Genomic DNA, 27,095 nt, shown 5'->3' with positions numbered 1-27,095 from the left:
CATGTGTGCAGATCTCTTCTCTATTTCGTAAAGAAGATCCCTGATGCTCCATCACCATAGCAACGTAAACAATAATATGGAGGACATCTGTCGAGTCAAAATGCTTCCTTTGTCACATATGTTGTTCGTTTCTGGTAAGTGCCTGAGCCTTACTCTTGTTCTAAGTGTGATATTGCTACTTAAGGATGCCTTTTATGACCTGCCTGCTTTATTTAAGCCTGAGGTTTGGGAGGATGATTTTGAAGGATGGTGAAAGTGATTGTAAGCCCAAGGTAGAACGCCCCGTACCCTGGTTAAAATCCTAATGCAGGCTGGGCCAAATTTGGCTCTATTGGGCATCTTTCGCCTTTAAATCATAGACAGCCCAGAATTCTTGGGGGTTGTAAAGGGAGTAAGGTGAGAAATAAGTATCTCGACAAATACATGAAGTGGGTTTGGTTACACACGGGGCCTAAACACAGCCTTAGCCCAGGCTAATCGTAAGCTGGGCCTGTATGTGGCAGTGGTGTGCTGTGGCATGAAACCACATATTTTCCTGACTGCGTATGTTGCGTTTTGTGCAATTTTTGGTAAAACTGAAGACTGCTACCGCGGCCTGGTTTCCGCCAGTCTCAGACCAAGATATTTACTGCCTTTTCTCGTGTCTTTATGTTCATGGCTTTTGTTTATGTTTCTATTTATTGTCTTTTATTAATGTTTTTACATTTATCCCCAAGGGGCTGGTACTATACATGGCCTCCAAATTACACATTAAAGTTTGCAGGAAAATAGTAAAATATTCTTGGACTTTTCTTGTAAGCCAATAGCAAAATATTTGCAATTGATTAAAAGGCTGACCAAGCTAAAACAGGGAGGTACCTGAAAATGTCTGAGTTCATCGCCTAGGATTTTCCTGTGTGGTTGACTGTGGGCACGTTGGTATCTAGGTTTAATAGTATAATGTATGGTAGGGTAATAGGTAAATTTTATATTATAATAATATTAAGAAAGGGCTTAAAATTATTTGTATTTTTGTCTAGTTATTTGTTTTCACAGAAATACAAACCATAGCCTTGTTTATATGAGTATCTCTCAGCGCAAGCTGGAATTGGTCGTTGAGAAGTGGGTAATACAGTAGTTAATTGGTGGGGAGGGGGCTGAGTTGGGTAATATCCCGTACTCACCATTCGCCACACTTTCTTTTATTTTAGCATCCATATGAGCTGCTCTTATTTACCTGACTTTGGTTGAGAACTTAGATGAGTAGCTGCTCACTGTCATTTGATTTTTGCTTTTGTTGCCTTGCTAGTCATTTTTTCACCTCGTGTAGAATAAACACAAGCAATGTCACTGCAAGGGGGAGTGGCCATTCTTGTTGGTGGTTTATACTCCTGTATTACTGTCCCAAATACTTACTGTGCTTGTGCTTTGTGTAGGGGTAAGTCCTGCACTAAGACTGCTCCTTGTATGGAATGTGCAGTTTAGGATTTGCTGCAGTGGATTAGGTTTGGGAAGGGAAGGAAGAAAGATAAGAGGCATTCTCTAGCTTTTTTGTGGGGTGATGACTTCTCTAGCAACACCCTATATCCTTCCAGTTTCTTCCTACCTCATTATTGTGTTCCTCTCCCACCTTCTGTTAGTACTACACTTTCTAGGAGGGATAGTATTAAGCCTCCTAAAGCTATTCATGCCCTATCATCTAAGGACAAAGCAGTTGCTGAGGGAGGTAGTACTCGTTAAGCAACTGATAAAATGACATTTCAGGTACACAAGTCATCATTGTCGTTGCAGTGCCTGCAAAAGATTTGGCCTACCTTGAATATAACAGTATACCAGCTAGTCCATCTTTCACTGCTGCTGAGGAAGGGTGTGAAAGATGGACAGGCTGGTATACTCAGGGTAGGCCAAATCTTTTGCAGTTACTGCTGATTTGTCTTTTGCTGTCTGCAGCTGCCTTGACCTTTTCTGCTGCAAAAGAGGTGGACCTCTTGTCACAGTAATACTTTTTTGTAACATATCCTCAGGTAGGTGTGACTTCTGCGGTTCCATTCTTAACCAGAATTTCAGTATGCAAGGTGAGTGGGACCATTGAGAAAAAATGGAAGACGCATGCTCAGCCTTCTTCTTTGTTGTCCTTCTTGTCGTCAGACTTGTCTCCCTCCTCCTTGTGCCTAATGTCAACAAACAACGTGGAATGGTGTCTTGGACTGTGTCAGTTTGTGTTGCAGATGGATGAGTATACTGTTTACCAAGCCATTGATTTGACAGCAAGATATGCTGGACAGAGAAAATGCTATTGCAGATCAGCTAAGTTGTCAGTCAGGTTGTAGGGAAGGAATGATCTCTACAGCCTTGAGTGGCAGGGAAGTTATTCAAGTTATGGGAGTCTCCTGTGCTTTATCTTTTCACAGCCAGGTTAAATTGAGATCTTTCAGTTCTGGATCTTTGGGCAGTTATGGAAGATGTTCTTCAACACCCCTGGGACAACCTGAACATTTATATTTATGCACTCCCACTCTTTTTCATATGTCTTTGATGAGCGGTCAACATACTGTTAATCACCCAAGGTCTTGAATGACTGGTGGCTCCTTATTGGCTGCAAGCTAAGTGGTATCCCAGTTAGCTGTCTCTGCTGGTCGAGGTTCCAGTTCAGTGGTTGTTTTCAACTTAGTCAGTACAGTAGTGGGGACTGACATCCCTCTTAAAGAGTAAGTCTCTTATATAAAAGACAGTGGTTTTATATTTTTGTAGCAAGGAGTAATTTGTATCAGCATTTTTAATAGTTATACAAACAAGAACCTTTTTTATACAGTACTTTAGACCCACCTCTGCAGCCCCACTTAGACCCTGCTGCTAAAAAAAGTGAGTACAATGGTCGGTGAGTGAGGGATACTCCCCCAATCACCCCCCCTCTCCACCAGTTAACTACCTTGTTATTAAGTTTTCTGTGACTGATTCCTGTTCGCGCTTAAAGGTACTCCTATGTAAAAGGCTCTGGTTTCTTTACCTAAGAAAAATACAAAGTACTTTTAAAATTTGTTATTATATCTCATCAGTTCTAACAAGATTATTTTGTACTACTACCTCCTCAAGTGAATAGTTACCGAGGTGTTGTTTGCCAGTGTTATACCAATCATAATTGGGGTTAACTCAGATATGGTGGCATTTTCATTTTGTTAACAGTTTAGTGTGTTGCCATCTTTGTATTTTTTATCAGAATTATGAATGTTAGACTGCAGCTGAATTGTTACTTAAAAGTCATATGGTTATGATTAATCATGATAGAATCATTCCATTATCATAATTACCGTAATTATGAGTTAGAGAAGCAAGTCAGAAGATTTTGAATCTTTTTATTGCAGTTTGCAGGAAAATGGAGAATTTTAAAAGTTTTAAAATTACCTGTTTGTATCTAAAGGTTTTTGATGTCTTATCAGCAATTTTGATAACTGCTTCTATTACAAAGATTTCATATTTACAGGAATACGTTGTGTGTTTTCTTAAACTAATCGAAACACTATGGGTTGCTATGTCCTGCCTGATTAGGGCAGAGCCCTTCCCCTAACCTGACTATCTAGGGTTGGCTTGTGTTTTGTGCATTTTTAATCATTCTTGTTGGTGCAGACCACTCATTTTTATTTCCTTTAATCATACAGTATATCTAACAAATGTTTGGAGACCCAAGTGGAAAACATGGGTTTTTGATAAGGGAAAACCAGAAACAAGTGAACTTCAAGTACAAAATAACAAGATGAATAGTTAGAAAATGTAGGTTCAAGCATCTGAGAAGGTGCAGTGAAAATATGTTATTTGTGTATCCTGTCACTAGAGAGTTTATTAGTAAATTGTTACTTGAAAGGATTACATCCAAACCTCACCTCATACTGGATTATGGGTCTTGATCCTGTGGCAGCAGCTCCCTCCCTGAACTCACTCCACAATTGTTCAAAAGGGTCAAGTGGTACTTCCCAAATCTAACTTCACCTTGGATACAATTTCTTACCTGATGGCGGGTGGGGGGGGGTTGGTGGTTGACTTCCTTGTATGGTAATTAAGGTAATTTATTTATTCTGTTTACCTCAATCCCACCCCCTGATTAGAGACCTGTGGTTTTTGCACTTTTAACAAAAATTTAACTAAAATTAGTGTACTGTATGTTGTAAATTATGGAGGAAGAAGTTGAATGCTAACAAAACTTAGTGTGATTGTTAATAGGTTAAGACATTAGATCCCTCCCCCACATATCTTTTCGTGGTGGTAGACAAAGGTCTCAATCTAAACCTCGAACGAACATCCATTTTACATCACGTTCCATTAAGATTAAGAAGTCCTCAACTAGGTCTTCTTGAAGGAAATGAAGACCATGCCCTCTGTGCCCCAGTAGGTACAAGGCTCCTTCTGTTTTGGGAGAGGCGGAGTGAGAAAGGAGCAGAGAACTGGATTGTGAAAGTCCTAAGAGAGGGCTACCCTATCCCATTCAGGGAAAAACCTCCATTAGTCAAGAAGCCCATCGTCTTGACTGCCTACTCCATAGACTCAGAGGGGTTTTTAGCCCTCTTGGAGGAAGTTTCCTCCCTCCTCTGAAAGAGAGCAATAGAGGTAGTCACAGATGTGAGCTCAGAGGGGTTCTACAATCGTCTCTTTGTAGTCCCCAAGTCTTCAAGAGGGTGGAGACTGGTCCTGGACGTCAGTGCTCTCAATGTCTTCGTTCAGGAGACAGAATTCAGAATGGAGAAGGATCACTCCATTCTAGCATCCACTCATCAATGAGACTGGATGGTCTCAACAGACATGGAGGATGCTTACTTCCACGTCCCCATACACCTGGACTTAAGGAAGTACCTCAGATTCATTTTCCTGGACTGGGTCTTCCAGTTTTAAGCCCTGTGTTTTGGATTATCAACAGCTCCTCAAGTATTCACTTGCATTCTCACCCCCCCTTGCAGGGTGGCTCCATCTAATGGGCATCAACATCTCACTCTACCTGGATAATTGGCTCCTTCACTCCCCGACAAAGGAACAATGCACGGAGGACCTTCAAAAGACCCTTCTTCTAGCCCAGGGTCTAGGCTTATTAATCAATCTTCAGAAGTCCCAGCTGGCTCCATTGCAGGAGATAGTATATTTGGGGATGATGTTGAACTCTCAGATTTTTCAGGCTTTTCCATCCCCCAAGAGAGTGGAATCCTGTTTGTGAACAGTAGACGAGTTCCTCTCTCTTCAGACCTGCTCAGCCAACAAATGGAAGAGTCTCCTCGGGACTCTGGCTTCCATAGAGCAGTTTGTTCCCCTGGGGAGGCTTCATATGAGAGTCCTACAATTCTTCCTCAGAGCCAGTTGGGACAGGAAAAGTCACCCAGGTTCTTTCGTTTTTCCTGTGATCCAGATCAAGAGGCATCTGCTTTGGTGGAGGTCCGAAGACAAGTTGCTGGAAGGGAAGTCCCTACCCACTCAGAACCCTGACCGAAGCTTTTAAGCAGAAGCATCAGACATAGGCTAGGGAGCTCTCCTGGGAGACAAGTAAGTCTCTGGGACGTGGTCACCAGAGTAGAAAAGTGCTACATAAATGTGAAAGAATTAAAGGCGATTCACTTGTGGTTGCAAGCCTTTGCTTCAGAGGTGTTCGGCAAGATGGTGTTGGTTCACCCTGACAGTACCACAGCCCGGTCTTATACCAGCAAGCAAGGGGGAGCACTTTCTTTCTCCCTCTGCGAAGAGCAAGGGATCTTCTCCTCTGGACAAACCAAAATCAGATAAGAATTGTGGCCAGATTCGTACAAAGCAGACTGAATGTCTCAGCAGACCAGCTGAGCAGACACAATCAAGTCATCCCCACAGAATGGACTTTAGATCCACTAGTCTGTCTAGACCAGTGGAAACTGTGGGGAAGACCTGCTCTGGACCTCTTCGCGACTTCCAAGAACTATCATCTTCCTCTGTTTTGTTCGCCAGTTCCAGATCCCTTAGCATGGGCGACGGACACTATGCTGCAGGACTGGTCGAACAAAGACCTGTATGCCTTCCCTCAATTTGGCATGATAAGAGAAGTCCTGAAAAAGTTCCAGTCGCACCAGAATGTGTCAGTGGAGTTGATAGCCCCATTTTAGCCCCTAAGGGAGTGGTTCCCAGATCTCCTGGGCCTTCTGGTAGATTTCCCAAGGCTTTTACCACAAAAGCACAATCTCAGACAACCCCACTTTAGACAGTTTCATCAAGGGTTGTCCATTCTAGCTCTGACAGGTTACATTGTTAAGAGACTCCTCAGAGCTAGAGGTTTTTCAAAAGCTGCTGCAACAGCTATTGCAAAATGTAGACGTCAGAACGTATACCAGAACAAGTGGTCTATCTTCTGCACTTGGTGCAGAAGAAATGGCATCTCATCTTCTCAGACGACTATAACAGAAATCGCGGATTTTCAACTATTTCTGAGGACCTCCAGAGGCTTGTCCTCTTCCACCAATAAAGGCTACAGCCATGCTCGGCTCTGTTTTTCGGCATAGGGGCCTGGACCTATCCGCAAATCAGGACCTATCCGATCTTATTAGATCATTTGACACCTGTAAGCAGAGGAATACAGAGCCAATATCGTGGAATTTAGACTTGGTCCTTAAATAGCCCTCAGGTCCTCATTTCGCTCAAGGTGATGCAATCTGCTCCTATACACTGGGATTCCTTGTGAAGAACGAGACTCTGTCCAAACCCTGGCCTCGTTCTGTTAACATCAAGAATTTAGTGGAAGTTCTAGGTGCAGAGGATGAAGGGAGAGCTCTTTGCCCTGTGAGAGGTTTAAAATATTATCTACATAGGACTGAGAAGATACGAGGACCTTCCAGTAGTCTATGGTGTTGGGTCAAAGACCCCTCTCAACCCCTTATGAAGAATGCCCTTTCTTTATTCTTAAGGGACCTAATTCGTGAAGCCCGTTCTCAGATTGGAGAAGAACTATTTCCCGCTTTTAAAGTCAGAGCTGTAGCTACGTCCTTAGCTTTTAAGTACAACCTCTCTCTCTCTTCCACCCTCCAAGCAACTTATTGGAAATGCAAGTCAGTCTTTGCATCCTATTACCTACGGGAATGGAAACAGTTTTTAACAGTTGCAGTACATTAGGTCCTTTATCAGTGGCTGGCATGGTGTTGGGGGAGGAAGTGTAGGGGGCATCCCTTCCATCCTTAAATCTCTTTGCCTTGACTTAGGTATTGAGTCTTAGGGGAGCCTGGTGGTGCTATGTATGTACCTGTACTTGGATACCCACCAGTTTTTAGTGGATGAGTGGTGGTGTTTTTTAATTTTATGGTGTAGGTAATAGTGTGTTTTGTCTGGTTGAATTTTGTGATAGTATGGTGCCAAAGGCGGGGCAATTTTTTATGCTTTACTAGTGTTCGGAAATGTCCTTCGCTGCAAAGCTCCCACTTATGTAGCAGGTGCTCCATGGCTTCACTGCCATGTCACTACGGGTTAAGATGAGCACCAACCAGGGGCAGCATCTTCCTGCAGTAGCTCTCTTACCAGGTAAGGAAACAACAAGCATTGTACAGTATCAGTGCTAGCAATTCTTTATATTCTCAATTTCATTACATTTATTAATGTCATGGGGTAGAATACTGTATATCCATTTATCCCACCTCCTTTTAATGTGGGAATCAGGTATGTAATTACTTGGTAAGGTACTTATATAAAAATGACATTTTTATAATACAATAGTGTTTTTATATGTACTTACCAAGTAATTACAAAATTGGAGCCCTCCCTCCTCCCCTTGCATGGACATAAGGGCACAGGGCACAAACAAATTGAAGCTCTTTGCTGAGTTGTTCCTCTCTTCCCCGAAAGTGGGCTGGGTTAGCTACCTACCGTACACTAAAACAAAAGATCGCTACTGCGAATTTCAAATTTTAGCTGCAGTACTGGTTAGAAACTATAGCTACCGGTATGTAATTACTGTACTTGGTAAATATATATAAAACTTTATTTTATTATAAAAATGTAATTTTTCTTTCATTTTGGGAAAATTTGGTATAGTGTATGGAAAATTCTGTCAAGATTTTGGAGGCCTTTCTATCTTGCAGAAATATTTTCATTCTTTAATTTTGCTATGTTTTGGATACTGTTCCCTTGTTTAGTCTTTAGCAGCTGATTTCAGCTTCGTTTATCAGGTAAAAACTTGTTCCACAACTTAATGTTATTGTCTTGTGCCCACTTTCACTTAGCTCGTTGTGCATGTCTTATGAAATTCTTCATAATTCTGAACATCCTCTAAATTCAGGTCTTCCTAGATTATATGCTCTACCTGATAATACTGTATACAGTACTAGATGTGCAGTTAATTCAGGTCTTGCATTATCTGGTATGAGGGTCAATACCAGACACTTTTCTAAAGTTACCACAATATAGAATTATATGTTTAGTCACCTAGTTGAATTGTTGGAACTTGGGAAGTGCAGAATGGTTACAAATGTCTTTTGTTGATCAGATTGACATAATTCTTACTGAACACAGTAAATTAATTGTTTAAACTTTATTTTTCTGTTATTTCTCTTGTACTTTATTCTTTTCTTCCTTATTTCTTCTGCATTGGACTTCTTTTCACATTGGAGCTGTGGGGCTTGTAGCCATCTGCATTTTTAACTGAGGTTGCCACTTAGCTGATATTTTAATAATGCGTAACAGTAACCTACATAACCTCACAAGGATGTGGACATGGTTAAACTTTCCCTAAGGTTATTCCTTCCCTTCAGTTACAGATGAAACAACTAATTTGAGTATTGTACAGTAGTCACTTGTTTTCTATGCCAAATGTTTCATATTATTACGGTACAGGAATAAAAAAAAAAATGGCTTATATAAGCTGAAGAACAGTATATTGTAGTCAACAATTTCAGTAGTACAGTACCTGGACTGCCCAAGTGAAGAGTAGAGCCTTTAATAGTTTTATATAAAAGATTCTGTTAGTTTACTTGTGATAACATGTTTTACAGTACTTTAAACCACACACTATGGTAATATATTTCTCCCTTTCTTCACAGGTTTGAAGCTGACTATCCTGAGATTTGGATAAATTTTGCCAGTTGTGTTCGTAACTCTTTTCAGCGTCACTTCTGGCATTACTGAATCTTTCTCATGATACTACTACTACATTTTATTTTACTGCTTATGTGATTTACTACCCGACACTTGGAGATGCCTATTCACGTCTCTGACTATATCTGGCACCAGACAGATGGCAAAATTTTGCTTTCCTTGGATCTTCATCACACAAGTCCGAAGAATGTGGACATTGTTACAACCAATTCATATCTCAAGGTATGGTGCCATAGAATTGACCAACTCTTTCATTTTGCAGTATAGTGATATGGTAGGAATACAGATGATTTTTATATATATCTTTGCTTGAGGTTTGTTATACTTTTATTGGCAAACAGGTTTGTCATTATTCTTGCCACCATGTAAATGATATTAGAGAGCTGTTAACTCCAAGTGGGCTTTGCTTGCATGGACAATTTTTCCTTTTTGTTAAAACCCTGCATTGTCTTGCAGTCTTCATGCCCTTTTTGTGATTTTTGAGTTCCTAGGTTGTCTTGTTGTAAGTCAATATTGTATTTACTGTGCAATATATAATTTGTTCCTACACGATACACAAACCATTGGTCCTTTACATTAGGAATTACTTACAGCGAAGCTGGAAACGGCTGTTGAACTTTCAAACAATGTGGTTAGGCAGTTAACTACCGTCCGGGAGGCAGGAGGCCCGCCTCCCGGATGTAAAAATTCCAATTTGCTTTCGGCCGTTGTATGATGCAGACGTGTTCCTTCGCTCTCTGCCCTGATAGTCACTGAGCTGTTTTTTCCTGGTGGGATCTTTCTTTGTTGTTGCTTGTGTTTCTATGTGCGTTTGTATACAGGCAGTACCCGGTTAACGGCGGGCTTGGTTAATGGCGATCCGGTTTTGTGGCACTTGTCTAGCGACGAAAATCGGCAATTTTCGGCACTGAAAATAGCTGATTTCCGCTTATCGGCACTGATAATTGGGTATTGGCGCCAATACATACCTAACAGAGGTGCCGATAACCGAAAATCGGTGCGTTTTGGCGCCGATAAGCCCCGAAAATCGCTGAAAAGGCTCCAAAAATCACTGATTTTCGGTTAGCGGCAATTTTCGGTTATCATCACACCCTCAGAAACAGAACCCCACCAATAACTGGGGACTGCCTGTATTTTGATATCATGCAGACCCACAAATCTGACAAGCCTGTTCATAAGGCTGCCTTCCCTCAGCGTGTGTGACCTGGGGTTGGCAGCTAGAAGTGTGGTAATTTCTGCTCTTATATTGATGTTGATCCTTTGTACCTTCTGGAGGGGACATGATTTTACTCTTGACTGTACTTGTGCTGAGTGTTGTTCCTGGTCAGCTGAGCAGTGGGCAAAGTTTGAAGGGAGGAAACAGTATTGGAGGAAGGCTAATAGGGCACTGTCTGAGGGTTATATGTCCCTGACTATGCCCTTGGTGGCCAGCGCTTCTTCCTCGTTTCTCCCGGCAATCTCCCTCTTCTGGTTTTCTCTCCTTCGTCTTCTTTGCTTACTTTGTTGAGTGTGGAACGGGGGGAGGGGGCGATCAGGACTACCTCCCCTTGGGGGCTGGACTTGGTTTGTCTAGGCCCGGGTCTCTCACTGCAGCACCTTGTTTTGGAAGGGGTCTCTCTTTCACAGCAAGAGATAGCGAGCCTGGAGGCTACTGCCTTGCCGGCCCTCCTGGCAATCTCCTGGCTGGATCTGTACTCGTTTACAGTATCCAAGGTGGGTGCCTCCTCATGTGCTACTGTCCCTGGAGAGGACTCCACCTTCAGGAGACTGTGCCCGTCTGGAGGTAGAGCTGTCTCCTACCTTGTCCACCAGACGGCAAGCCTGTGGGCAAACCTGGTGCTGAAGAGAAGGGATGCTGTCCTGACTTGCATCGCCAGGTCTGTAGGTCCTGAGTTGGCATTGACCCTAAGGAATGGACCATTGCTGGGCTCTGCCTCTCTCTTCCCTAGAGAGTTGGTGGATGCTGCAGTGGACAAGCGTCAGGCCAAAGACAGCAACCGCCTTGTCCATCAGGCAGTGGCTAAGACCTCCGGGTCTCTGCGTGCCACTGCAGCCTGACCTTCTGGTCAGGCTAGCACTTCCTTGGCCCCTAAGAAGACCCAGGCTGTGAAGGGTGCCCACGGGAACACCCAGCCTTCTTCTTCTGCCGGAAAGGCCGTGCACACACCCCTTTCAGCCCTTTCCAGTCCAGAAAATGGGACAAGGGGAAGCAGAAGAAGGGGGAATGCTAGGGGTGGTATTTCCCTCCAGCTGTTGCCATTGGGTGGGGGTGGGGGGTGCCTGTCAAGCCATTGGGCAACATGGCAGTTTTTCCTAACTATACAAACCTGAGGTCCTTTACATTACATTTTATGCCTGCCTAATGCTGCCCCTCAATCTGACACCTGGGCAAAAGGCAAATTGGAATGTTTACATCCAGGGAGGCGGGTCTCCCGCCTTTCAGATGGTAGTTAACTGCCTAACCACCTTGTTGGAAAGTTCAACAGCCGTTTCCAGCTCCGCTGTAAGTAACTCCTAATGTAAAGATCCTCAGGTTTGTATAGTTAGGAAAAATATAGTTTACTTAAAAAAATTGTGATGTTACCAGCAATAATGTTATCAGTAATAAGATAAAGAATGGTGAGAGAAATGAGTTTTTACTTGTGTTCCACTGTTTGCCTAATCACAGAAAATATATGGAAATTAAAATTTGAGATTCTGGGGTCCCAAAACTGGGGCATATCACACAAAGATCCTTATTGCTCACTGTAGATTTTTTTCATGGCTTGATACTGATTATGGTGCCATTTGTAGTTGAGTACATTTACTTACTGCAGTGTGTTCAGGACTGGAAAACAAAAATAAAAAGTAAAAATGAAGAGTTAAAATAGCTGGAAATTTTATAAAGATGTCACTTAGTCATTAGTTTTTCTGCCTTAAGATTTTGCTCCTTGTTACATTGTAAAATTAATGAAGACTGGTTTTCCTTTTGTCTTTTATTCATAGGTGAGTTTTTTACCCTACATCTTTGAAGCTTTTCTATGCCACATGATCAGTGTGGATCGAAGTACAGCCAGGATAACCAATGGGCGTTTAGAGCTTGATTTGGCTAAGGAAACAGATGCCCTCTGGAGCAATCTGTGCTTGAAATTAAGCCAAGAGGAAATGCAACAAAGAAGAGAAGAAGCAAATAAAGATGTTGAGATGCAAGAGGGAATAAAGCTGAAGAAGAAGAAAGGTATGTGCTTTGTCTTAATAAAAATTGTAAAATATTAAGATTATCAAATAATTTTCTTAGGTTTGATTGGCCTTCACTACATGTATACGGAGTCTTTATCATGAGTTGTTATAGTTTACAGGTAGTCCCCGGTTAATGGCGATCTGGTTTTATGGGGCTTGTCTAGCGACGAAAATCGGCAATTTTCGGCGCCGAAAATCGCCGATTTCTGCTTATCGGCACCGATAATTGGGTATTGGCGCCAATACATACCTAACAAATGCGGCGATAACCAAAAATCGGCACTTTTCGGCGCCGATAAGCCCGAAAAAGCGCTGGAAATTGCCGATTTTCGGTTAGTGGCGATTTTTGGTTATCATCACACCCCCCAGAACGGAACCCCCGCTGATAACCGAGGACTGCCTTATATGGAACTTTTCACAATGTGCTGTTTATTACAATAGATTACAGTAACTCTTGTTGAAAAAGTACCATCATTATTGACCAATGACACCTTTTCCTCGCTGTTGTTAGGCAACAGCATCCAAGCAGCAGGTCAGTTGTCATAAGAGTAACATACTAGCTAATCATACAGTGTTTAAAAGCATAAATTGTATAACTTCAAACTGCCACTTCTCCATCAGTTTCAAGAGAACATATAGAAATTATTATACCTGAAAGAATCACATTTTGGAGGATTTTTCTATGGTGAAAATTCAGATTTAAAATTTATATACATCTCAGTCGTACAGTCTTTACTGAGATTCTTTCTCTTTGTTTGGGAGCTTGTGCAAGAGCCATATATCATACTGTACTAATTTTCTTAATTTTTAGAAGTTAGTGCAGAAGTAGAGCAAATCAATTTTATTCTATTGAAACGTGAAAAATGAATGAAAATTGATGTGTGATATTTTTTAACTCTGGTATAATAACTATTATAGCCATAGTATCTCAGCATATAAAGATTTTTTCTTACACTAGCCAGCCTCCCCAAGGCATCAAAGTGAGACATTATAGAGGCTTAATGGAAATATATTCCTTATTTTAAGTTTGCTTTAAGCTTCAGGATTCAGCAGCTGATGGCTTATCTATTACAGAAGAGAAAATAGTGAGAGAAAGGTTTGCTGTTAGCCAGCAAATCTTGGAAGATGATAGAGAGAAACAGGAGTGCAAGAAGAAAATAGAAGAGGAGAAAGCAAAATTCATGAAGCAAGCTTTTAATGGGAATATTGCAAACAATGATTCTGCAAGTAAGTGGTTATTTTGTGGGTAGCAATAATTTGAGGTTAGATTCAAATACTTTACCTAATGCAGTTTGTCAAAAAATAATATAAATAGTAAAGGGCAATGTTTCATTGCATAATGTAGGTGTTCTTATGACAATACACAAACCCTCATCTTTTACTGATCATTGGAGTTTTTACCCATCCACTCACCTGTCCGCATCCCCTCATTTTTTATTGCAGTCGTCATCAAGAACTCTTATCACTGCTGTGAAACCTTAACTTTGGCTTTTCAGAAGCTCTCTTCACCCTCTCTTTGGTTTTTGTGTGCTTTGGTGTTTGCATTTGGTTGTTCTATAACGGAAGATAGGAGTGAACAATGTTATCAGTATAGATGACCTAGTCATAAGTGATGTGCCAAAGCTCCTCATAATTTCTGTTCCATTTGCAAGGACCAGGTGTATTTGAGGGATCCTCCCTGTGAGGAGTGGGAGAAGTGGCTTCTTTCCTAGTGGCAGAAGACTGGATCGTAGTGGAGGAAGACTAAAAAGACATGTTTTTGTCGGGAGATATACCTTCCTTCATTCTTATTTCTCTGATTGGTGTTGTTTCTGCTGTGACATAGACTTTTTCTTCTGCCATCCTCCTATCCTAACTCCTGGTTGAGGTTGGGGCTTAGGGATACACTACTGAGATTTGAATGCACTGTTGTGCCTACCATCTTTGCAGTGGGTTCTACGTAACAATGGGACTTTTATCCCTTTCCTTCCTCTTCCTATGAATTTTCATCTTTCTCCCCTCCTTTTTGTTGATGACCTATGAATAGCTTTGATTTCGGTAATGGATGTGCTCTGTCAAATTATTATTGTGGATGGTTGACTTCACCTTCTGGCAGACCCCTTGGGGTGCAGATCTTGAATCTGTTGAGAGTTGGATTCTGGTGATCTGGTTTTAAGCTTCTGTATTGGCAGGTAATGGGAGATGCCAGGCATCAGTAATGACAGTGGGAGAGGGTATTTACCCCAACTGACCAGTGTACACCCACCTTAAGGGAGGCAGCCCCTCCCTAATACATGACTGATCCCTACTGAAGAGTCTTCTCATGCTGGTCCACAAGGGACAAGAGGGCTGACAGACCAGGATAAGAGGCAGTTTTAGCTTGAGGTGGTATAAGAGGCAGATTTAGCTTGGCTTGCCACCTCACTCCAAACAGAGAAACATGGACCTTCTGGTGATGAACCCGAAACATGGACCTTCTGGTGATGAACCCGACAGCATGGATATGTATAATGGTGCAGGACACTGTGCACCAACACACTTTCACATACAAATAGGTACCCTTACTGCTATTGATTCATCATTATGCAGCCCCAATTACTACTTGGATTTCTCATTTATGCAATGTATGATGGCATTGGAAGTGACCAGTTCCCAATTTTTTTGAAACAGTAGACAAGATAGCAGTCCTAAAATGATCTCAGTGGATACTGGATAAAGCAAATTAGGCACTATTAGAAGTCTCAACTTTCTTTGATATTGATTGCACTAGTGGACAGTTTAAAAGAAAACTGGTTCCATGGTGGAATACCCAGTGCTGCATAACCTGCAAGGCAATGAGTTAACCTTCACAATGTCTGTGCTGCAAGGATGCCTTTTAATAATTAGAACTCAGTTTTGGTTTGCTTTTTGCTGTGTCTGCAAGACAGCAGGAACGATTTGCTCCTGAACCAAATACGAGAGAGTCTTCCTTTGTGTCCCATCTGTAGGTTGTTTGGAAATCCCAGTGTTGGGTTTGTGGAGATTGAAGATGACACATTAGTGTGTGTAGTGTACTTTCATATCCGAAGGTAGTCATTATCTTGAGCTTTGGAATGTCAGCTATGAGCTTTCGACTTTGGCACAGAGTCACTAGCCCTGTACAAGATTGAGTCCCTTGCTATGAGGATCTTACACCCTGCTGTTGATCCCCTGTCTGTTGGCAGTACTTACCAAGAAGGATCACACAACAGGCAAGAATGTTTAGAAGCTTTCTCCATTTTAAAAATAAGCTTTTAGTTTGCTTGGCTGAGGGATGTTTTTCTGGCTGCATTAACCCACCATCCTCATTCAACTCATGAAAAATTCTGACAAGAATGCAAACATTCCAACACACCTGGCAGGTAGGAGAACAGGTGATTACAGACAGTCTGTCCAGGTCAGCCAAGCATTATTTTTTGTTTATTTTGAGTGCTGATTGCATCTAATGGCATGAAGATGTAAGCTAATTTTAGCAGTAGGTAAGTAGCCAAATAATTAATTTTATCATAAAAATTTTCATTATTTTACAAGCCAGACTTTGTGCTTAATTGTAATAGAGTTACAGCTTATAATTTATCTGTTATAAGAAAAAATGCGATCTAGGTTTTGTAGCACTTTTTATACATTTGATGGCATTAATTTTTGTTTTCCAGGTAGCAAAGACAGTGAAAGTATTCGTAGTCGTTTGAGTAGCACTTGCTCTGAGGATGGTTTCGTCATTGCTTCAGAGGGTGATTATGACGGAGATGGTGAAGATAGCCATTACTATTCATCCACAGAAAACCTTCTAAAGGCAAGTGTTTATATGATGTTGAGATGCTTGAAGGAAATTAAAATAAAAGATATTGCAAGATGTTACACTATACGTTATTGTATACTTGTATTAAGTGTCTCATGTTTAAGGGCTACTTACAACAGGTCAGCCTAAAAACAATTTTAGCCCTCAGAGGATGTCCAGTTGTTGGCTGTTTCTTATTTGTATAGATTTACTCGTCAGTAAATCCCTCCCACTTCCTTACTGACAGTCTAGAAATGCAGTGTTTTAAAAACAATTTATTCCTACGGAAATACAAACCATTGCCTTTTACGTAGGAGTATCATCAGTGCGAGCTGAAATGATTATTGAATTTGGTAGCAAGGTGGTTAACTGGTGGTTATGGGGGGTTGGGCGGGGAATATCTGTTACTAGTCACTTTTCCTTTGGCCTCTGAGAAGAGTAGACGTCTTTTTTGGCTCTCTCTCCTCTGTTGTTGAATAACTGGATGAGTATTGGGATTGCTATCCTTTACTGTATATATGTTTTCTTAACTTATTTTTCCTTTTGAAATGGAGAAAAATTATGAACAGCACTGTTGTGAGGGATGTGGGCATCCTTGCGGGTGCTTCATGGCTGCCATAATGATCGATCTCTGCAGGTACTGTTCATTTTGTTGGGGAAGGTGTGTACCTGTTTTTCCCTTTGCAAGGAGTGCATTGGTTAGGCTTTTCCTCAGGAAAGAAATTTGCCAGGAAGAGGAGGAAGAACAAGAGGCATTTGTTGGCCTCACATGGGAGAAATACACCAGTGACCCCACCGAATCTTTCTAGTTCTGTTCCTTCTCCTTGCTCCATTCACTGTGTACAGAAGATACTTCCTCCCATGGGAATTAGTGCTCAAGAGATAAAGGAGTCTTGGCACCTGCTCTCTTCAGAGGACAAAGTTGATGTCAGGCTTCGTCCCCAGCATCAGCCTCGTCCTTTTCCGTAATTGACTCTAACACTCCTGGTATAATGACGACACCTTTACTGGAGTACCAACAAAAAATATTACCTATGCTCAGCATCTTTTACTATCTTTCTGGACAACCTGGCTGTGGAGATGAAGGAACCCTCTCCTTCACCTGCTGCTGTGTCTGCTTCTGCTTCCCATGAAGGGAGGGGATCCTCCTGTATTTGGGAAGGCATCATTTCATGTTTCTGAGGATCTGATGGGCCCAGGTTGCCCTTCTCCTTCAAAACCTCAGAAAGCTCAACTGGAGTGGAATTTTTTGGAGGGTATCACGCTCATTCATGAGCATAGTAATCTTGGGAGGCCACCGCAGCTCCACACCTGGTTACAGTCTCATCAGTCAAGCTTTCCCTTTGGGGTGCTCCTGAAACGAGACCATCAGTCAGGTTGCCCTGGTCCTAGTTTACGCATGGACACCCTGATCTGGAAGTTAGAGAGTTCCCCATTATCCAGCATATCAGACAAGCTCTTGCCCCACTGCATATCCCCAGAGGAGGTATTATAACTGGACGATTCAGAGTGGGTGGGGCTGAGTCCTCAGTGTTTGATGTTGCTAAAAATCACCCAAGAGGAGAAGTCACTGTCAAGGCACAAGTGAATGAAGGACAGGCAGACTTTATGCCCTGTGGGAATGCAAGTGGGGACCTAAAACTTAAGCCTTTGCTTTTCTACCATTCAGAAAACCTGAAGTTTTATAAGAAAAACTTTGTAATAAAAATAAATTAATGTGATGAGGAGGGCTGGCTACCAGTAAGACTTGGGTAACCAGAAAATTTTTTATTGAGTGGATGGATGAAGTGGCTGGTCCTACCATCAAAATACATCTTAAGGTCTCTAAAGGCCCTTTTTGTACTGGACAGTGCTTCTGCTCATCCTTCTGGCTAAGAGGCCGAGTTGTTGCAGAAATTTAACTTTATAAGGGGTGAAGTTCGTGTCATATAGCCCATGGACCACTAGGTCTTCTCTAACCTCAAGAAACTACACCAGAGAACTATTAAAAAGGTTCTGTCAAGAAGGCTAGAATACTTTAAGGAGCCCTCTGTTTTGAATTGGTGGGATGAAGTTCATTAGCTCACTAATGTACTTTGGTTGAGATCCAAAAACCCAAGAAAAAGACTGACCTGATTCTTGAAATTAAGGGGGAATATTCCCTCTCACACCAAAGAAATTGACCTTGAAAGAAGGGATACCGAATAAAAAAATTCCCTCTGATGAATTGAATGTAGCCACAAATACCGTAGCAGAAATTTCACCCAAGTAGTAATTGTTGGAAAATCTGAAAATCTGAAGGCCGAGTGTCTTGGGGAACTGATAGGGCAGTTGAATAAGGCTGTTGCCAAAGTTTATGTGATCTGCACAGGCTGCTGAAGGCATGAGATTATTGTGTTCCTGGCCTATCTCAAGCTCATGAGCTCTCAGTTTCCTTTTTTGTTCCAGTGAGTTATTTGGTTGTTTTCCATCAGCAACTCTACCTTGTACGACAAGCATAATTGCCTAAAAATATTTATTTTTTCATGTCTAACCCATCATTTATATATGATAGGTCAAATCTCAACCCTATTTGCTTCTTGCAGCCATACTTAGATTACTCCTCTAATTGTTATTCTATAAAGGACTGTCTAATGTTCATGATAACTCAAATTAGGCAGTGACATAAATGATAGGTTTGTGAAATTTTTGTTTTTCATATTATAAATTCACCATGAAATTCTATAAAAGCATTTTGTTTCCTATAGAAATCTTTGCCATATTACTCAATTAATGTATTGTAAGATTAGTCCAACCAAATTTCTTTTGCTTATAAACCAATTTGTTTAATTGCCATATGTTGGAGTTGAGATGGGCTATTTCATTTCTACTTAATTTTACTCTAGTGTTAGTTTCAAATTGAACTCGATATCGCATACATAGTGCTTGCATTTTGTTATTTTATTTATTAGTCTTGTCTTTTATTTTTGTATCATTTTAGATTGGTAAAAGTAAAACAGAAAGAGTTGAAAGTGCTAAAAAGCAACTCCGCAAATGTGCTTCAGGCCGAAAGAGTAACTTGAAAGAGGGGAAAAAGGGCTTCGATAGAGAGGTACGCAAGGATGAGAAGAAAAGAGGATTGCTTCCTCCTGTTCGTCAGAATGGAACAATCAGAGTGAACTACACCAAGCGTGTATTTCCTACACCAAGCAGGGAGTCGAGGAAAGAAGAGGAGGATGAGGTAAGTTTGGTAGTACAGTATTATGTTTTGCTAGCTCAAAAAAAGGGAATATTTCTTTTGTTGCTGTTTAAAAATGTTAGTAATGCACCTGCCCCCATTGAAAAATCTAAAAGAAATTCAATTTTTAGCCTTTTCAATAACTTTCTGATGTTTATCTGTGCGTTCATAGTATGTACCTCCCGGGGTGTTAGATGTTTAGCTGTGCGTTCATAATATGCACCTCCTAGGGTGTTAATTAGGTATTCTTGAGGACCATTCAGGTTGCTTTATCTTTAGTTTCTGTGATATCTTAGTCAAATACTGTACTATGTTTTGTATGCAAGTCTTTCCAAGAGTTTCTTTCAAGAAATCTGCGTTTTTTATTTTTTATTTTTGGTCAGTAGCTTATTTTCTGTTCTGTATTGATAATGAATTTCATTAAAGTCACTCAAAATATGACAAGACCTTTTGGGTGTTTTCTAGAATTATTAATGCATTTATTTGATTTACAGTGGTTGGCATCTCATTCAACAGTCAAAGTTGATGAAACAAAGACTGAAAGCGTTACAGCACATTCTGTGGATTTTTATAAGGAAAAAGCTGCGTAAGTTTCATGATTACTGATGACACAGCTCAAACATGTGATTGAATATACAGTATTTTGTTATTAGTTTTATTGTCATGAGTGAATGCCTTAATCACATTTATTCAGTAAATGTCAAGCAGATTTTCTTGTTTTGCAGAGCATTGTTTGAAAATGGTGATTATAGAGGGTGCATCAATGCCTATACTGAAGCGATCAACTTGACTCCAAATGTGGCTTCATTATACAGCAACAGAGCGGCTGCAAGCTTGGCTCTCAATAATTTACACCATGCCATCAATGACTGCTCAAAGGTTTGTTATTTCAACTTCTTAGCTATTTTTTGAGAAAAAATTGAATTTAATCATATTATTTTTATGGTATTTTAGCAATATAGAAGTATGCATACTCCCACTGTCTCATGAAGTTTTTCAATTTGATGAAGTTAATATACAAAGTTGTGTTCACCTATCCTCTTCCATCAGTTCATCATTACACAAACGTAGCGGCACTGAATGCCTTAAGTAGTTCCTCATCGGACGGGTGGATATCGTTCTCAGTTAGCACTCTGCTGGCCCCGCGTTCAATTCTCTGACCAGCCAATGAAGAATTAGAGGAATTTATTTCTGGTGATAGAAATTCATTTCTCGCTATAATGTGGTTCAGATTCCACAATAAGCTGTAGGTCCCGTTGCTAGGTAACCAATTGGTTCTTAGCCAGGTAAAATAAATCTGATCCTTCGGGCCAGCCCTAGGAGAGCTGTTAATCAGCTCAGCAGTCTGGTTAAACTAAATTATACTCAACATTGAATGCCTAAATTTTCCGGGCTGCTAGGCCAGGGGTTTTAATCCAAAAAAGAATAAGTACCTACATTATGAACTAGGACTTTGCTTAATAACTTTCATTGGGCTCTTCATTAATATTATTAAGGCTTTATGTGTGAACTAACTAAATGACATTAGTAGTGTAATTATGTAGTTGCTGCTCTAGAGACATCTGTTGGGCATGAGTGGTTTAGAATTTAATGATTCTATGGCTTTTGATTTCCTTCAGGCATTGGAACTGCTAACACCTCCAACAGCAGACAACAGTAAATCGAGACTTTTATGCCATATTCGCCGAGGGACTGCATTTGTTGGACTGGGACTGTACTCGGAAGGCCTGTTGGATTACAGAGCAGCCCACAAGTTAAGTCCAGATGATGAGAGTCTCCTGAAGGATGAGCAGAGAATTCAAGCCATTATGATGGCATCCACCGATTCTGGTGAGTCTAATGAAAATGACAGTGAGGCAGAGGGGGAAGGTTAAGGGTAGGATTTGTTGGAAGTGATATATTTTTGTGCCCTCATGTTCAGTATTATAGAGATGTGATAATCTTGTATTCTTTTATAAATTTTTAGAAAATTGTTTTTCTCATACATTTTGTGACTGTGTACCCTATACCCTACCTCATACTACAGGATTTTAAAGTGAATCATTGTTTATTTTGATGATAATATATTTATAGTTCACAGATTTACTGATGAATTTTGACCACTGGTTTATGTATTCTTTGAAAGTCTAAGACTTGTTTGTTTTAGCCAACTGTGTTATACAGTAGGACACGTTTCACGTTCATCGATGCAGCTTTGCGCTTATGAATGGCGGTGATGTTTTTACTAACTGTGTAGTGGGTGACAAGGTATGGTAACTAATAAGCCTTTTTGTATTTTTTAAAAGTTTCAGTGTTTGTTACCTTTGACAAAATTTGCTTTTTAAGTACTGAAGACATTTTGCACTGCATCATATCTGTTCTATATAAGTGAAGTGGAAGGCTTGGCTTACTAGGCTAGGTATTACTGGTGTTTCTTTATATGAAATAAATTAGATGAACAAGTGTGATCTTTAACAGCCCTTTCTCACATTGGTGTATATGCTTTATTGATCTGTTAAATAAATTTCATCCTGTGTGAGCATGAAGAAATACATGGTAATTTAAGCACAGAAATATTGTTTGTGGAAAGTAAGTGCAATATTAGGAAAATGTGATTTTAACATTAGAAAATAGGGTTGGGACACAGCAAAGTACTTGAGGACACCTATCTGATTCATATTTTTCTTGGTAAAGTATAGAGCACCAATGAACAGAACTGGGAAACTTGAAGATCACTGATTATTGCTAGGTAGTATGTAAACCTTTTATTACCTTATGAAATGCGTAATCACACTTGATACAGTTGACAAAGATGTGTCTCATTATTGGAACTGGATTAGACATATCTGTACTGGCTGCCTTACATACCCTAAGGGTTGAAAGTTTTTGTTGAATATATTTGTTGACTGTAGTGAATGATGGCTAACTGTGTATATAGGATTGCTTTCCTATTGAAGATTAAAAAATAAGATTCTAAAGCATGCTAAGAGATTCTTAGTTTTATTTTTTTAGTTACTTAATGAGAGGAGTGATGAATGTAGATTTCTACTTGCAGTCACGAAAAAAAGATTTTTAGGATTTAAATATTAAAATTGGTAAACATCCAGTTATATCCTTAATCAGTGCAGCTTGTACTTGTGAGCAAATATCCATTATGAAGGAGTGTTTAAGTGATATCTAGATATCTCTTTGATAGCAGTTTCAGTGTAATTTGACGACATTTTCAGTTTAATTTATCCTCTCTGAAAGCACAAACTTCAGTGCAGTATTTTGAAAGATCTTTTTATAAATATAGTATTTAAATTTTGCTTCCAGCTAAAATGAAATTGCTTCCATTGTTGTAGTAGGTATTACAGTGTAGCTTCCAGCTAAATTTGAAAGGATTTCATGTACTTTGTATTTGAAAGGTTTTTCATTAATGTCTCCAGTCAAAAAAGTTGTTTCTTTTTTGTTTTTCTGCATTATTAAGAGTTCATTGCTGAAGAGTTACACCCTAGTGTCTCATATTTAGTGTGAAAGTTAGCATTAAAGTTTTTATGGAATTCCCCTTTTAAAGGTTAAGATCATTTTTAAATTTAACTGTTTCCTGTTGACAAGTTTTATGTCTTTTGTTTATGATTGGACATCAAGTGTGTAAGATAATACTGTAGTGACGAGGAAATCCTGAAATGAACTAAATGAACTGTTGAAAGCATGGACTTCGATATGATTGTAATATTGAAAGTTTTATTCTTTTTTTAGTAATAAATTGATAGGAAATTACATATGCAATATAAAATAGAGAAATTACTGTTGGAAATTAAAAATTTTTGTTATATGGGTCTTATGTGGAGCAAAAAATTAACTGTTTAGGTGTTGGAATTAGATGTTGAACTTATGATTAAACAAAGTTGTATGAAGTGATTAAAATTTGTTTCTGATTCCTTAAACAGAGTAGATGACTTATTCTTTCATATAAAGTTTTGTTCACCCAGTCAGTCACTCTTGTATCCTCTTTTCCTCCAGCCCTCCCTCTCCATGCTTGTTTTTCCTTCCCCTCTGTACTGTGGTACCTATCACCACACCCCTCCAAATTTGAGTGTTCATAATGATTGAAGAAGTATGCTTCCATGGTAGTGATGCAACTATAAAACAATTACAGTAGTAAAAGGTTTTGCCCCCCAGCTGAAATGCATGCTCAGTTATTTTTCTAGTTGTTAAGGCTAATTAAAATACTGTATGTGTAATTACGTGTTTTTGATGAGTTTCTTTTCCAAGTAACAGAGATTTGATTGAGTTTTTTTTATTTGTATATTATATTGATTTATTATATTTTGTCTCCACTTGTTTTCGATTCAAGATCTGTCCAATTACTTCATGTGGTCATATTTCATCTCACTTTTTCATACAGTTGTGGGTGTTTTAATGACAAAACTTCAGTAACTGTGATAGTTAAGGTCAAGAACACACTAACAGTTTATTGTCAGGGCTCGTACACACTCACCATTAAACCTTTCACTTAATCTTGCCCATACAGTCTTTGATCTAACAAGCTACTTTTTCACTTGTCCCCAGCATCTTTAAGGCACTACAAGTGCTATCCGTTCATGGCTCTATACCTGTCAGCTACTCGTGACACAATCACTTTTGTTCATCCCATTCCTGGACACCACCACCCTTTATTCTTTGTCTTGCTAAGTATCAAAATAGCTAGCTGAATTACCAGGAGAGGAGACCTGTATTCTAGTCTGAGTCACTTGTTTAAGATGCCAAAGCAAAGTATTTCAGACAACTGCCCCAGAGACTACGAGGGCTATGGAACAATTGCTGCAGGATTGCATTAATATAGATGTGCACTGTCTACAAGGAGTAATCCTGTAAAACTCTTATTAAGCATTTGTGATATAATGAAAGCAGTGTATATGGTTTAAGTAATTGTGTAAAAACATAATTGGCAAAAACTGTTGTGACAAATCACAAATGAACAATTGTTACATAAGACAGCGTTATTTTGTAGAAACACAATGAGTGGAAAGTAAAAGTGTATTTGGGACAGTGTAAAAGATTACTACTGCTGTTGAGAGTGCTGCTGCTGAGGCATGCATGTTACTTTATATTTCTTGGAGAAAAAAAAAAAGCATGCCTCAACTGCATGTAAAAATAAAGCTAATAAAGGTGTTGCTTGGATGTACCAACAGTGACTGTATAGACAATTATGCTTAAAAGCCAGAGTTCCTTAGAGTGATACAGGAAAGTTCCTGTTATTTTCATGTGAGAACTAAATGAATTAGCTTAGTGGTCTGGGTAAACTACTTAATGATAATTTATCTTATGGGTTTCAGTGTAAGTCATTATTTCCTGTTCACTGTCCAAGAGTTTTAACCTTCATAGTTTTATTGTCATTCACAATGAATGTAAGCTAGGATGAATCTTTGTTATATAAAGATGTGATAATCACATTTACAGGGGTAACAGAAATGTAGCTTCCATAGACGTCAATTTTGTGACTTTTTAAAAGTCGTACAAATTTCATTTCACAGTGAAGGTGTACCGTAGAAATGCCATATCTCAAATGAAATTATGCAGTTGTAATCATGACTAGAGTCCATCATATGTTAATTTCTATTTGATATTTACAGCTTTCAATAAAACAATTGACTTGCGTTTTCATCTTCGTTGTCAGCATTATTAATTTCGGGTAGTGTATATGGTATACATCAATATACTGTGGAAGTTCAGTGATTGCAGTTCAGTTGTCAGGGTGAACGAAATGAATTTAAATTTATTGTCCTGAATACGTGAAATGTGTGAAAGCCGCTCAAAATGATAGATCTGCTATTAGAGAATTCATAGGAGATGGACAAATCTCGTTTGTCTAATTCTATTCTATGAATAAGGGAAACGTAAGAATTATGCATTACAATGTTAACTGACGTATACAGTAGCATGCAGCATTTGTTTTATTTATCTAATTCAGTGATAAAAGTTGTGGTCACAGTGAAGGACAGAAATGTGAATCTCGTCAATGCTACTTCTAAGGTTGAAACGTATCATTGGTACAACTAGTACTTTGTAATTATACTTGAAATGTGTCCACTGGTGAGTTTGTTTTTTCAAAATCCATGCTCCTTGTGGATCCTCGTGTGTCTGTGTGTTGGCCAATAACTTCACCTTTTTTGAGCATGCAGTGGTGTAAACAGCTCTTTAGCTTGTTCCCCAGCTGTTTGCTTTGACAAAGAGTGTTGTAAATAATCTATTTCTCATTATTTCATAGTAATCATCATTCCTTTTCATCTTGGTGCATTCAGTGACTGATAAAAAAGTGAATTCTGCAATTAGTAGGTACTCTGCAATTGCTGCTTTCATCTTCCACATTGCTCTTTTCATCAGTCAGAAAATCCATCCTTTTGTTGTGTTGTCTTATTTCAGTCAGTGATTACTGTGTTCTGTATATATTTCCATAAAATTCACTGGCTGTCGTTTTGTGGCATTGTTTTTTCTGTATCTTGCTGCTAACTAGCTAGTGCTCAGAAGTGACTTCACAGTCAAGCTGACCATATTCTCTTCTTTTATTTGTGTATTGTAAGAGAGAGTAAGTAGACTGTAGTTTTGCTTCTTTGCTATGTTTTCCTTTGGGGTTGTATCATTAGTCATTTTTGTTGTCAAGCACTGTAATTACCTCATTCACAATCATTGATTTTTTGGGTTCTCCTTTCCACTGTTAACAATTTATTTTGTCTCTAAGAAACGTAATTTATTTGCTGCATGCCATTTACGTAAATTCATCACTTCCCTCATCTGGAGACATCCCACTTTCAGCCTCACATGCTTCACAGCTCTGTACCTGCAGTTCAGCAAACCCGCTCACTGCTGCCACCTTCTCTGTCCATGTGCTCAACTCTCAATGTACCTGATGACCTGCCTACTAGCTCAACTGCTGCTCTTCCAATGGCACATCCAGTAGACATGTCAGCGATTAGAGGGTGGGGGGGCTGAGTAGGTGATTCATCATTTTTAACTTCATTTTAGTTCATCCTCATAATGTAGACACCTGAGTTATTGGTTTATGCATCTCGTGTTGTTGGCAAACGTGCTTCCTTTCATAATCTGGAAGATTTTTGCGATGCAAAGATCACGCTCTACTCAACATACATTTTTTTTAATCTTTCGACTCGCAAACCTGTGAATATGAAGAATTGGTTCCTAAATCATATAGTCCCCATGTTCACCACCAGATCTTTCAGAGCATACGCAGACATTGGGGTATTCAGTGTCTTGGCCTCGCTCTGTAACGACACCAATTGTTTTAAGCACAAAATTGGCCTCGATCAGTGAAGAAACATAATGTCTACAACACAAAACAAGTGTTGGTCATAAAATGAGTGCCCTTCTCCTCACACTGTGAATCTCACTGCCTCACACACAGAGTATGTAAAAAGTGAAGTTATTGGCTCAGTCACACCTAAGAAAGGATGCAAGTGAGACTGTCTTTCAAACAAGAGATTGGTGAACCTGGAAACATTGTGGTATCACAATACAGGCATATGTGTTCGATGGTTTTTTGTTTGAAAACAATTTTTGTGCAATACGTCATAAAAGAAAAATGGTTAATATTGTAGGTTACTAATTGTTTCCTAGATACCATACGAGTTTTAATTGTACAACTGAAATTTATGTATGAAATAGTTTATTAGGGAGTCTATGTACATATTTTTTTATATGTTTGCTTTAATATATATTTGCTAAATATTTTTGTGTGTGTGTGCTTTTATCCAGTGGTACTGGTTTTATAAACTGTCATTAAAAATTTGGTTAGATGACTGTAGTTCAATTATGTAGGGCTGTTTTTTCTTCTTTGCACATATATAATGAAAGAATGCGAATTCCTTA

General features: G+C 39.5%; 1 protein-coding gene across 1 annotated transcript; it reads left to right on the top strand.

Annotated features, from left to right (window-relative positions):
- LOC136850530 (dynein axonemal assembly factor 4-like) lies at positions 1-27,095 on the top strand. The gene is made up of 9 exons (XM_067124116.1): positions 1-134; positions 9,003-9,279; positions 12,043-12,274; positions 13,351-13,503; positions 15,927-16,066; positions 19,011-19,250; positions 19,742-19,833; positions 19,973-20,126; positions 20,867-27,095. Exons 2-9 carry the CDS (start codon positions 9,157-9,159, stop codon positions 21,119-21,121), a joined length of 1,389 nt encoding a protein of 462 aa, XP_066980217.1. The 5' UTR covers positions 1-134; positions 9,003-9,156; the 3' UTR covers positions 21,122-27,095.

This window comes from Macrobrachium rosenbergii, chromosome 22 (genome assembly GCF_040412425.1).
Source record: "Macrobrachium rosenbergii isolate ZJJX-2024 chromosome 22, ASM4041242v1, whole genome shotgun sequence".
Classification (NCBI taxonomy): domain Eukaryota; kingdom Metazoa; phylum Arthropoda; class Malacostraca; order Decapoda; family Palaemonidae; genus Macrobrachium; species Macrobrachium rosenbergii.
Note: the sequence above shows the minus strand (reverse complement) of the source record. Positions and strands in the feature narration are given on the sequence as shown.